We start from the raw sequence: 13,770 nt of genomic DNA, 5'->3' as shown, positions 1-13,770 counted from the left end.
TTCCTTGCGGCCATCAAACAGTTCTCATTTGTTCACCCTTTTATGAAACAGGGAAGTGATGCACCAACGCACTTCTTCTTCTTTTCTATTTCTGTAGCAGAACTCACTGTAGGAACCTGTCTGAGGGCTGGCACCTATGTTTGATTAGGAGGGGAGGTTATAGAAAAAACAAACTTTTTATTTATTTTTTTACATGTGATTCCAGCATTTATAGCCAGACAAAGCATTTGGGAATCCAAAGGAATCAGTGAAGCATCCGCAATGGTGAGTGTCACAGATCCAAACTTCTCGATACATTTTCTAGTTGTAAATGTCTCCTCCAAGCAATACGCAGGCAGAAATGTTTGTGAACGCCTTTGATCATCTATCAATCTGAGACCTTTGTTTAATAAACCTTGGCTTAAGGGCCACGCGTGTCTGTTCCTGGGCTGAGAATTTAGGAACTCCACCTAAAATGAGTCGGAAGATGCAATAGTTATTCAGTCTCTACCATCCCTGAGACCACTTATAGCATAGTTGTCAAACTCAAGGCCCAGGGGCCAGATCCGAGTCATCACATCTTTTTATGGCGCTCATGAAATCAAATAAAACCAACTTTGTCTCTTGTAAATTCGATGCATTCCTTTAATTTCTGCAGAAATTTTCTGTTCAATTTTAACAGATATTGCTAGCATTTTGACTTCTGATCTCCAATCCATTTTATTGTTGAAAATATAACATCAATGCCTAATCAAAAGCAGGGCCAAATGTACAGTATGTAGTATTAATTTTCAAATTGGCCCTCTGAGAACAACTAACTACAGTGAGGTCTGTGACAAAAACTACTTTTGAGACCAATAATTTACCCAAACTCAAAAAGTTGTCACATAGAGACTGGGGGAGTTGGGTAAGGAAAAGGAAACACAGTTTGGTTTTTCAAGTTTGTCATTTCTTATGGAGAAACTAAAATGCATTTGCTCAGTGGAATATATATGACTGAAGGTCCAGCTGTTTATATCTTGATTGTACTATAATGTCCGTGAGTGCTTCCAACTCTGATTCAAGGAGAAGTACTGGACTTTTTTTTATATTTTTTGATTTTATAGTTTGAACTTTTCCTTTTTCATACAACTATGTGATGAGCCCTAATTAATTATCACTGAGGGGGTTAATAAAGACAAAACAAAAGTGCACACTCTAGTGCTATCTGCTGGACATATCTGATACTACTTGACCTGGTGAAATGTAAAGTCAGGAAATAGCTCAAGCAATTTTTTTTCTTACTTACTTTTCTTGTCCATCTACAGATTGCCAGATGTTGGATGAACTTGCTGGTTCTCTGTGCTTATTTTTGGCCTGTTGCGAACAAACCCGAATGGATGTTACCCCAGTTCCCTTGTGATGTCAAGGTCAAGAAGACCTCAGAGGTCATATTTGACTGCAATGGGCGTAGACTCCAAAAAATACCATATGGGATAACCAGTAATGCAACAATGCTGAAATTATCAGAAAATCACATCAAGCATATTAAATATGAGTCCTTTTCTGGCCTAATGAATCTCACTCATATCTACCTGAACCACGCAAACGGGAGGCAGTCAGTGAAGATTGATGACAATACGTTCAGAAACTTGACCAACTTGCGTGTGCTGGAGCTGAATGGCAATTGCCTATCGGCGGTGCCGCTCACACTTCCTCTCAGTTTGGATGACTTTGAGCTAAAGTCCAACAGGATTTTGTCTTTGGATAACAGCAGCCTGATTGGACTGACAAACGTGACAAAACTATTGCTATCCGAGAATTGCTACTACTGGAACCCCTGTGGGACAAATATGAACATTGCGGACGGCAGTTTCAAGGCAATGAGCAAACTGTGGGATTTGGACCTGTCCTTCAACAACCTAACCAACGTTCCCAAAGGACTGCCCTCATCCCTGCAGATGCTACAGCTAGCATCCAATCAAATCCAGTACATATCGAACGATGATCTCCGTGGCATAAATCAATTAAAAATCCTCAAGTTGCAAGGGAACTGTCCAAGATGTCAAAATGCTCCTTTTCCCTGTGTGCCCTGTCAAAACGAGTCTCTTGCCATTCACGCGGACGCCTTTGAAGATCTCACGCAGCTCCAAACTTTGAACCTGGCAGGGAACTCACTGATGAACTTGACCTCATCCTGGTTCAAGAATCTAAACCAACTTAAAGAGTTGTTCGTCTCATTTAACTTCTTACAAACAGTATTCACAGAGGAGGCGACATTTCTGACATACCTTCCCAAACTTGAAAAACTTGATATCTCCTTCAACTTTTTACTGAAGATCTATCCCCAAACATTAAATCTTTCACATTATTTCTCACGTCTACAGTCACTCAGAACTTTGCATTTAGCAGGTTTAGTATTCCAAGAAATTGGAGCGGAGACACTCAAACCCCTGTACAAGCTTAAAAACCTGTCTGCCCTGGACTTGGGGACCAACTTTATCATTCAGTTCGATTCCAGCATATTTAGCAAATTCTCCAACCTGAAGATGATATACCTTGCAGAAAATCGTCTGTATCCGACTAAGGTGAAAAGTGTTATGCATTCGAGTGAGGGATACCAATCCATTTCAGCATTCAGAAGCCACCATCAACACTCTGATCTCTTCGAGATAAGACACGGCCAAATCAAACAGGAGTGCTACAATTCCGGGCGAGTGCTGAGCCTCAGCTCAAATAATCTGTTCTTCATCTCCCCGCAGCAGTTTGAAGGCTACATCAACATCACGTGTCTCAACCTCTCGGGGAACGGATTCTCGTCAGCGCTCAACGGCACAGAGTTCTCCTCCATTCCGACGCTGACATATCTGGACTTGTCCTTTAACAAGCTCGATCTGGCCTACGACAATGCCTTCAGAGAGCTTAAGAATTTGCAAGTACTGGACATAAGTTACAATTCTCACTACTTTCAGTCCTACGGCATAACACATAATCTAAACTTTCTAAAAAACCTGCCTGTTCTGAGAGTGTTGAATATGAGCCATAACTCTATTTCCACATTGACAACAAAAGAATTGTACAGTCGATCGCTGTCGGAACTGCAGTTTCAAGGCAACCGTCTGGGGCATCTATGGAAAGAAGGGGATCACTCGTACATGACACTTTTCAGATATCTCACAAATTTGACCCTATTAGATATATCTGGTAATCACATCACCAGAATTCCCGACGGCGTTTATAAGTTTTTACCACGAAACCTGACAAAGTTACGTATAAGTCGAAATTTCCTAACAGGTTTCGGGTGGGACAAGCTAAACCATTTCCTTCAGCTTCAAAGTCTGGACCTGAGCTTCAATGTCATATCTGACATAACAGGTATCAACTGGAGTACTCCCATCACGCTGATCTCCCTGGACCTCAGTCACAATAACATTTACCACTTAGGCGATGGCTTTCTTAAAGGCGCCAAAAGCCTCACGGCTCTTTCCCTTAGCTTCAACAAACTGACCCTCATTAATCAATCAACCTTCCAACTAAGCCCTGACTCACCAATGCAAAAATTGTTCCTGGGGAATAACCCATTTCAATGCACCTGTCACATGTTAGACTTCATTCTATGGATTGAAAACACTGGTGTGCACATCCCCCGACTGACTACTGATGTGAATTGTGACGCACCAGAAAACCAGAAGGGTCGTGCGCTCATTTATTTTGACATCTACCAGTGTGTGAATGACGATCATGCTTTTCTGCTATGCTTGGTCTCGAGTTCCTTCATCATTGTTTTTTTGTTTGTGGCGACGAGTGCTCACTTATTTTACTGGGATGCCTCCTACATCCTACACTATGTGAAAGCGAAACTGATGGGGTACCGCACTCTGAACTCGAGCCACAATGTTTATGACGTTTTTGTGACTTACGACACCAAAGATCCACAAGTCTCCGAGTGGGTGATGAGGAACCTAAGGGTGAAGTTGGAAGAGGAAGGTGAAAAACATCTTCCTCTGTGCCTGGAGCAGAGGGACTGGCTTCCTGGTGTGCCCCTGATGGATAACCTCCTTCAGAGCATCCGACAGAGCCGCAAAACCATGTTTGTCCTAACAGAGGGCTACGTCAAGACCGGGGTCTTCCGGCTGGCCATGTACCTGGCCCACCAACGGCTGCTGGACGAAAACGTGGATGTAATCGTGCTGTTGATGCTGGAGCCCGTGCTGCAACACTCCTACTTCCTACGGCTCCGAAGAAGATTGTGCGGCAAAAGCGTGGTGGAGTGGCCCAAAACGGCCGCCGCTGAGCCTTGGTTTTGGCAAAACCTGCGTAATGTTATTCGGGTGGACAATCAAGTCATGTACAACAAGACCTACTCCATGTACTTTACCAATAGGTGATGCAGTCAGCATTTTGTTTCCAACGACAGTGAGGAAATGGTCTATAGCATGTTGTCAGATTTGTAAAGAAATCATTGAGGTCTTGCAATTATCCTGATAATGTTCAGTTAATTATTTTTTTTTACTACTTCCCTTTAAAGCCAGATTTATGGGAACTCAATAAATGAGAATGCCTTTCTGTCAAGCCTGTGCCCTTTACTTGATGTCTAAATTAGTAGAAAAATATTTGATGATTTTATATATATATATATATATATATATATATATAGAGAGAGAGAGAGAGAGAGAGAGAGAGAGAGAGAGAGAGAGAGAGAGAGAGAGAGAGAGAGAGAGAGAGAGAGAGAGAGAGAGAGAGAGACAGAGAGCGAGAGAGACAGAGAGCGAGAGAGACAGAGAGCGAGAGAGACAGAGAGCGAGAGAGACAGAGAGCGAGAGAGACAGAGAGAGAGCAACGATAGATAGATAGATAGATAGATAGATAGATAGATAGATAGATAGATAGATAGATAGATAGATAGATAGATAGATAGATAGATAGATAGATAGATAGATAGATAGATAGATAGATAGATAGATAGATAGATAGATAGATAGATAGATAGATAGATAGATAGATAGATAGATAGATAGATAGATAGATAGATAGATAGATAGATAGATAGATAGATAGATAGATAGATAGATAGATAGATAGATAGATAGATATCAGGACACTTTACACATGAAGCAGGTTAAAGATCGCACTTCTCATTTATGAAAAGACAATGTCGCCATTACTCCATTCGCCCAGGCAGCGTCACTGCTGTAGCGTTTTCCAATGCGAGGATGTTTGTGAGCTTTCAAAGTCGTTCACTTGAGAATATTTGGATGTGGAGCAAAAATATTTCCTTTCTTGCACCACAAACTTTAATCAAACTCTGGAAGGAGGAAAAGAGGAATTCATAGCTGACAGACGAAAATGGTTTTATTTAATAATGGCAGCTGCTGTTAAAAAAAAAACGATTCGCGCTGTGTGTATTGGGTTACAGAGAGTGTTGAGTCAATAATTAAAATATTAACAACAATATGCCATTAAAAAGGAGAGCTGCGCCGTGACGTCATGGTTATTTTGCATAACCCGTCGTATATAGATGGTACTAACGGAAGTAAACGCCAGTACGCCACTTCTCCCACCCTTAGATTCGACGTGCTACATCGCGCCACAGCTGGTGAGTACACACCTAAAAAAAAAAAAAAGAATATATCCAATAGATCTATATATAGATAGATATTATGCGTAACGGGTCCTTTTTGCAATTATTTGGTTGACTTCATCGCTTATTTTTGAGAATGTTGATGAGGTGCCACATCCGTTCTGTTACTTCTATATGCGTGCTATAAAGGCAACTTTGATCTTATGTTCAACCTGTTCGAAGTCGACGTTTGTCATATAGAAAATGAGACATGCACGTCTTTTGAGTACATTACTTTGTGTAGTTAGTTCGGGGGCTCCGGGTATATGCTTTGATGTAGCTCGCACAAAGGGCGTTGGTTCCGCATCTGCACGTTTCAACTCGGCGTCTTACTTCAGTCACATGCTTTTTGTTCCCTTAGTTTCTCAAAATCTCCAGTTTGTTTTCCCCTGCATTATCATCTTGTTCAATAATGCAACTGAAACTACTTTATTTTTAGTATACGCCACCATGTGTGACAAACCGAGTGTCGAGGAAGTCACAACCTTTGACAAGACCAAGCTGAAAAAGACCGATACCTGCGAGAAGAACACGTTGCCAACAAAAGAGAGTGGGTACATCTTTTTTTCCACGAAAATTGTGTTGCATCAATATTGAGCAAATGTTTCTCTTTCAGCCATCGAGCAGGAGAAGGCAGCGTAATGGCCGAGCCCAAGTGTTGTACATTCCACAAGCCCTTCGGCTGAACTCCACCTGCAATGACTGGCCAAACGCCACCCCATCACTCGGCTGTAATCACCTTTTGGCACAGTGAAGAATGGCTTGTTCACATGGGTCCACGGTCTTGTATTTTTGTGGAGGCATCTCCACTGTGCAAGCCCACTGCAATGCCTGGAAATGCTTCCACATTTTTTTGTAAATCTGGAATACATGTTTGTTAAATATGGAAATTAAAAATCTATAAAGGGTCAGTTGTGTCTGGATTTCATAAGATGAAATGCTGGTTAAAACAATGTACATGCTTGAATGGTTAATCATGAGATTTGGAAGAAGGTACATTGCATTTGATACAATGATGTGAAAGTGCTTTGAAGCAAACCTACAACTACCCTACTGTGTATCTGGGTGGGGTAATTTGCTCGAGGCTGAGTGATGACCGCCGCATCATGTGTGTGGATCAGATCATTGTGCAATTTCCAACATGCCTATTAACAGCTGTGCCTTCACAATGAACTCTGCTGTGGGATTGACACAAGTTCCCATTCAGCCTTAGTCCTGGGAGGACTGGATTCAATCTAAAATAAGTCCTGGATTGCAATAGTGTACGGGTAAAGTTTTTTTTTTTTTTGGGGGGGGGGGGGGGGGATTGTATTTTTAGCTAAAGGTCTCACCATTCCTGCCTTGTATGCACAGCTGGGATCTCCAGCTGCAAGAATGTCATGTAATGCAGTAAAGTTGAACTAGATTCCTTTTAATTAAAAAAATTCAAGCACCCGTCAAACACGGATTTGTAGTAAGGAAACATTTTTTAGCACAAGGGCTAATGCGATATATGGACTACTTATTCCAGGATCAAATTGTCACCATCATAAAACCTTTAAACTGCACAGAAGTGGAAACATTCTGAAATTGGCATACAAATGTGAAAATGAATCAACCATATCCACGTAAGACAACACAGGTAACTTCACAGTGTGCTTTTACTATTGAGTGACTTGTGGACAGAAATGTTTATACAGTACTAACTCACCACTCAGCTAATTTACATAAGACACCAAGCTGACTCTTGTAAACTGCAAGGATGTGCCAAACAAGGGTATTGGGTAGGTCAGCGATTCTCAAAGATTTTAAACCAAGCACCACCATCATGACCAACAACGGAAAAGTGGTTAGGACTGCACGACTGTCCGTGTTTTATGTTATGTGTTGTGTTTATTATTTTACTTTATGTTAACTGTTTTGTAAAGCGCTTTGTTACAGCTGCCGCTGTTGTGAAAGCGCTATATAAATCAGCATGTATTGTATTGTATTGTATTGTAACATTAAAATACTGAAATGTAGAAAGTTCACTATTCATCAAAACAAGACTGGATAAGGAATAACCTTAAATACATATTATTGTGAACTACTCATAGGTTTTGGACAATCCGGAAAACGTGCAGTATATTAGGGAGGAAATAATCAACATTGCAATCCTGCCAAATCGAAATAAAAGTCGGCGTGGGTTTCATGTCAGCGCACTGCAAGAAACTTTCCCTGTTTGGTTGGCAGGTTTGGGGGAAGGGGGTGGTACAGCGAAAGAATGTTATTCGAGTTAAGGCATTTTGTTGGGGGATGTGCAACCAGCTACTGAGGCAAGACAACAGTCCTATCTGATATAAACAGCAATGTTCTAAATAGCACAGGCAACAAAGATCACCTGTTCAACTTCACAACTGGCATAAAATAAGAACTACAGAGCAGATGCAACAACATAGTGTTGGTCAACAAAACTATACTGTTTGAATAGCGAGCTAGGGGCTGACTGCCAGAACAGGAACAAGAACAGGAAGTCAGACAAACACGCACTGAGGAAATGACTCCCCCAAAACAGCACAATGAGGATGACAAGACAATGTTATTCAGACAGATGAATTTCACATTGGAGTCACTGTTCTGTATCTAAATACATATTGGAAAACAGAGAATGACTTTCAATTCTATCAAATTAGACACATCCAGAGGAAAACTTGAGCAAAGGGTTCGAGACATGAGGAGTTCCACAGCAATGCCACCGCAATTAATTTATACATGGACAAAAAATAAGAATCACATCCGCAGCATATTGCGAAAGTGTGATTATAATCCGCAACGAAGGCTTTCTGTCGGTCTTTAGCGCAGCACCAAGAAAAGAACAATTCCTCTTTGTCTTCATTATCATGCTGGTGGTGGGAAAAATCTGTGCTGCTATTGTGTGATTGACAGACACAAAAGTTGAGGGTGGGAGCTCTCCAATCCAGTCACTACAATGGCTTTGTGTGACCGAAACATTCCTAGTGCTTTATTTCGGGTTTTATGAAAGATTTCTTTGGAGGCCGCTCTCCCGAGAACTTCAAATAATAACCTTGGAACTGAGTTTGATATGAACTCTCTATTTTAAATGTTTTACCTTAATCAAAGACAAAAGAGGAGCATGTTCCTATCTACTTCTTGCCTTAGTGGCTTTTGTAGGAATGAAGTGCATAGCAAGGAGAACAGCCAAGGGCCTTTCTGACTTGTAATGTGAAACATAAGAACTTACTAAGTAAGGGAGGAACAGACTGGAGGGAGACCAGACATTCCGAAATGCTGAATCATATCAACTTGTAAAAAATAAAAAAACAGTAAAAAGTAAAAACAAACACAAAATGTCTCCAAACATCTTAAAAGCCAATGGAAACCAACTCAACTCTGTGTGTGTCCAGCAAAACAAAATGGCTTTGTACAATACAGTACAGTACAGTACAAGTGGAGGCTTGAGATCTTCTTCCACGGGCCTCGCTCCATGTCCAAATTAATAAGTTCGCATTATTTCAAGTTGTTTTACTTATTTCTACTGTGCAGGGTAATGGTTATCATGAATATTAGGCGAGCGTTGCAATAGCAATACAGTATTGAAATGACACGTGCATATGTGCGTGGGTGTGACAAAGTGTACAAGTTAACTTTTTTGAATATGCGCATTGTTTAGAGCAGGGGTGTCAAACTCATTTCACATTGTGGGCCACATACGGCCTCGGTAGATGTCAAGTGGGCTGAACCATTAAAAATATACCATACTCTGCTACTAATAACCAAAATAAGATGTCTTTCCTTTGTTTTGGTCGAAAGAAGCACACGAATATTCGGAAAATGTTGACATTTAATGAACATATCTTGTACAAAACATTTCAAGAAGCACCTTAGATTTCCTTAGACATATGTGCAATTTACTTTGATCATTCACAAATATGCATTGCAACTGATCCCACTGATTGTACAAAGGCACAAAATTAAGAAGTAATTGGTGTTGAAAAATATAGTAATGCACTAAGATTAAACGAGATTTATAGAGAAAGGAATTTTTAAACCATTTACACATGTGCATATAAAATATAAATTTAATTCCTGCCTACACCTTACAGACTAAGGAGAGTGCTATTAAATGTGTAAAGGATAAAGTATTCACATGCCCTTGATAGCGTCGGCTGTGTTGGGTCTGTCTCGGTGACAGACTGAGGCTGCGCTGCTGTTGTCTTCTTCTCTGATCAAAACAATGTTGTCTTCTACTCTGATCAAAACAGTGTGCCCCCTAGCGGATACTCCACGAATTGCACCTTATTAAAAATATTCATCCCGTGTCTTTTATTCATTTCTTCACTTTTCAATTATCCTGCGGGCCTGATCGAACCTCCTTGGGGTCCGGTTCCGGCCCGCGGGCCGTATGTTTGACATACTAGGTTTAGAGTCGTATTTATTTGCATCATGCAAGGTGCCGCTTGTCATGAAAAGCTAGCATTACCTGGGCCTAGGGCCTGATTTTAAACACAATGCTGATATACTCACGGGAATGGATATATGCATGGCAATAGTTGCTAAGATAGGTTTATTGTAGCTTCTGTCATCAAATGGAAGAGCGTTATTATTCTGCCTTTCGCTCTACATTGCTAGCACAGATAAATACCCAAAGGTATGTTTGAAATTACTACAAATTGTAAGACAAAACAAGTGCAACTGGATAATTTACTGATGATCTCTCACGGCACACTAAGCCCAGTGGCTGACGAGCACTGCCCTACAGGAACATATTTAAGACAACATCTAGCAAAACGGGTCTGAAGAAATGACAACATTGTCTCAATGAACGTCGTTCCCACAAATCTTCAAGCGAACACTGTCATATTCTTGTTGTCAAATGTTTTGAGACTCCATAATCTGTATTATAAAAATGCTGTTTTTTCCCCTAAATCATACCTGTACATAAAATATTTTTCTTTACCAAAATGCCGCAAAGAGACATACATGGTTGCTTTGAACTCATTCACTCCCAAAGACGTTTTTAAACGTCTTTTCAGACTTGGTCTAGAATTGGCTGGTACTGAATGAGTTTAAATGAAAATATTTTTATATCTATAGTTAACTTCCATTTGAGGGGCTCACAAGTGTCTGACAACTGTCTTCTTCTATTCATTCACATGCTATACATGTCAAGGATAAATCTGAACAACTCTGTCAGTCGCCAAAGAAAGCTTCTATGAAGTGAAACATGGTGGTACGAAAAAAGGAAGCTCATGGAAAGTAGCAAAAAAAAACAGTGTGTAAAGTCAAAGAGGAACAAACTGAGGCTGAACTCAACCCTCTCAGCAGGGTCACACATTATCTAGTTAACGCAGAAATGATTCACTGAGCAAACCGGAGCCTGCAATCAACGGGACCTGAGCAAACCGCATTAGCAGAGCTCAGTTTTGGAAGGATCTAATGCCTAATCATAGTTTTGCTTTTTCCCTGATTTTATCGTAACTTGGTCACAGACGGACTAGCTACTATGTGTCATCTCTTGTTATCAAAGGCAGTTTGACAGTGGGCCCAGAACTGTTTCACTGTTTCATGAACCGTGAACTTCATTTTGTCTTTATTGTCAAATGTGACACATTTTCTTTTCTCAATACCTCAATGTTAATGTTTTTCATTCACTCATTCATTTTTGATCAGCTTTATCCTCACGAGGGTCGCGGGGAGTGTTGGGGCCTATCACAGCCGTCTTCGGGCAGTAGGCGGGGGACACCCTGAACCGGTTGCCAGCCAATCACAGGTCACACAGAGACGAATAACCATCCGCGCTCACTCTCACACCTTGGGACAATTTAAAGTGTTCCATTAACCTGTCGCGCATGTTTTTGGAATGTGCGAGGAAACCAGAGTACCCGGAGAAAACCCACGCAGGCACGGGGAGAACATGCAAACTCCACACAGGGAGGGCGGAGCCGGGATCGAACCCACGACCTATGCACTGTGATGTAGCCACGCTAACCACTGGACCGCCCTGTTAATGTTTTTATTTTATTAACATATTCATATTTCATTCTGGATTAAGATATGCAGATGACATTGGGTGAGGGGCAATACCTGGACTAATCGCCAGCCAATCACATGGCATGTACAATATGGATAAGCATTCACACTAGAGCCAATGGTTAACATGGATGCTTATGGAACGCGGGAGGAAGTGGCTGTATCTGGAGAAAGGCGGCACAGAGAAAACATGCAAACACTACAGAGGGAGGCTGGAACCGAGAGTCAAACCCTGAACCTCGGAACTGTAGGTCAGCCGTGCTAAACACTACGCTGCCGGGCTGCCCTTCCTGCATGACTCTTGCGTATTTAAACATCACAAGTAAACATGAACCTCGAGTTAAATGGGACTGTTTTCTTGCAGCTCTCTAACTTCAGTTCAAAACAAACTGCAGCGTGTCAATTTAAAATATGACAATAAATTATTTCGCAACATTGTGAAAGGCACAGCTGCGAGTTAGTTGAAGGCGAACAAGCTGAGCTTCTTTGAGTTGCTCTTGAAGGTTTTTTTTTTTTTTTTTTTTTTTGCAATCCAAGTATGAATCAGGCAGATGTGTCCTGGGGGCAATGCGCTGTGGTGTGATTCAAAGTGACATGTGCATGCAACGTCTCAGCAGAGAGCTAGACAGAGGCATCAGCCTGGTGTGCACAGTAGCTGAGAACGCGGCAGCCAAACCCCGCTTAATGTCTCCTTCCACATATAGTATGCAGTGCATGTTAGGACTAGAGTGTTTCAAGCTTGAGCTTGAGCAAGAAGCAAATCACAGACAGAAAGTCAGGAGGAAGTGAGACGACTATCACGCCCCTCTGTGCAAAAGGAGGAAGACGGCAATTGCAAGACAGTTTTAATCATGTGATTCCCCCTTAGGAAAGAAAAGGCTTTGTAGAACATGGTGTATTTTCATAGGTTGCTTGTAAGTGTGTGACCTCTATAGCCAAAACTGACCATGTGATTTATCGTGCCTGAGAGCAACCTTGAAGTGACTGATTAGCAATGCGGCTGGTCGCGGATGAAAAACATTGAGTCCTAATGACATTCTAATGAGTATCCTTGACCTCATGATCAAATCATATGTCAAGTCGCACCGATATTTATCAAACTGTGACTGATCCGCACTCTTATTTTTCTTAGTGCTTACTGTACTTGGAGATGACAAATACGGCATACCCAAAAATTGTGCGTCAACAGTCGAGAACCTTATGCTCTAAACTACGTGATGAAACATAACTTGATGAGATATCGTGGACTCACAACAGGACAACCAAAAGAACAACAAGCTAGGCTAGCAGTTAGCTTATATGCTAACTCAAATGGCCTATTTCTTGCTGTACTTACTGCCTTGCTGCATATATCAATTTCTTGATATATGTACAGTCACATTGTGACTTTCATTTTGGTATGTACCATGTGAGCATTTACATCACAAGGTTTGAATTTTGGTCGCAGATGATGCACTGCAACAGTATGCAGTGGAACGTCAATTGTTTAACTGAATTCATTCCAAAACTGTTTGCGAACCAAAGCATCTGTGAAACCAAAGCAAAATGATTAACAGACAAAAGGAACATATTGTGGCGTTCACGAGGTAGTGAGGAACAACTGCACTTTATTTTCGTAAGCGGAAGGACTAGCTCACATTTTTCATGCCTCAGATAATGACGGGTGTTGGCAAGTTGTTAGCCAGCATGTCATGTGCAATCACAGTGTCACCTAAAAACTAAAATTACAACAGCAAATGGAATAAAATACCCGCAAATACGAAACAACTGCAACAATAACTGAAGAAATAGATGGCACAAACCATGCATATAAACACTATTTACATTCTTAGTGCTGCAAAGCATGCTGGGGGCACATCCATGCTGCCAGTGACGCTACAATGTGGGATCGAATACATTGTTGTCATTTTTTGTCGACATCGTTGTAAATCTTTCTATAGCTTTGTCGCTTATTTTTTAAAAAACGGATGGCGATCACATGAGATATTAGTTAGTTAGATGATGAAACTCAAGGTGGACTATCATCCCGTAAAAAGACTGTTTAACTTCAAAGGTCCAACTGTTGAATCTATTAGTATTTCTCATGATCCATACAGTGTTAGAATTTTTAAAACAGCTCTTATATTGATACAGTGAATTATTTTTTTTTTTAAACAGGGCAGAATTGTTTTTTCACCGCCAGA

General features: G+C 41.0%; 3 protein-coding genes across 3 annotated transcripts in view; 2 read left to right on the top strand and 1 right to left on the bottom strand.

Moving 5' to 3' along the window:
• Positions 1 to 13,770, bottom strand: part of gpm6bb (glycoprotein M6Bb) — a 223,063-nt gene that overhangs the window by 72,698 nt on the left and 136,595 nt on the right. The gene's annotated exons all lie outside the window — the stretch shown is intronic.
• On the top strand, positions 67 to 4,530 carry LOC127611787 (toll-like receptor 8). Its single transcript, XM_052082543.1, has 2 exons — positions 67 to 264; positions 1,287 to 4,530. Exons 1-2 carry the CDS (start codon positions 262 to 264, stop codon positions 4,344 to 4,346), a joined length of 3,063 nt encoding a protein of 1,020 aa, XP_051938503.1. The 5' UTR covers positions 67 to 261; the 3' UTR covers positions 4,347 to 4,530.
• tmsb4x (thymosin beta 4 X-linked) lies at positions 5,382 to 6,489 on the top strand. The gene is made up of 3 exons (XM_052082601.1): positions 5,382 to 5,554; positions 6,018 to 6,128; positions 6,195 to 6,489. Exons 1-3 carry the CDS (start codon positions 5,446 to 5,448, stop codon positions 6,218 to 6,220), a joined length of 246 nt encoding a protein of 81 aa, XP_051938561.1. The 5' UTR covers positions 5,382 to 5,445; the 3' UTR covers positions 6,221 to 6,489.

This window comes from Hippocampus zosterae, chromosome 12 (genome assembly GCF_025434085.1).
Source record: "Hippocampus zosterae strain Florida chromosome 12, ASM2543408v3, whole genome shotgun sequence".
Classification (NCBI taxonomy): domain Eukaryota; kingdom Metazoa; phylum Chordata; class Actinopteri; order Syngnathiformes; family Syngnathidae; genus Hippocampus; species Hippocampus zosterae.
This window is presented reverse-complemented; position numbering and strand designations above follow the sequence as displayed.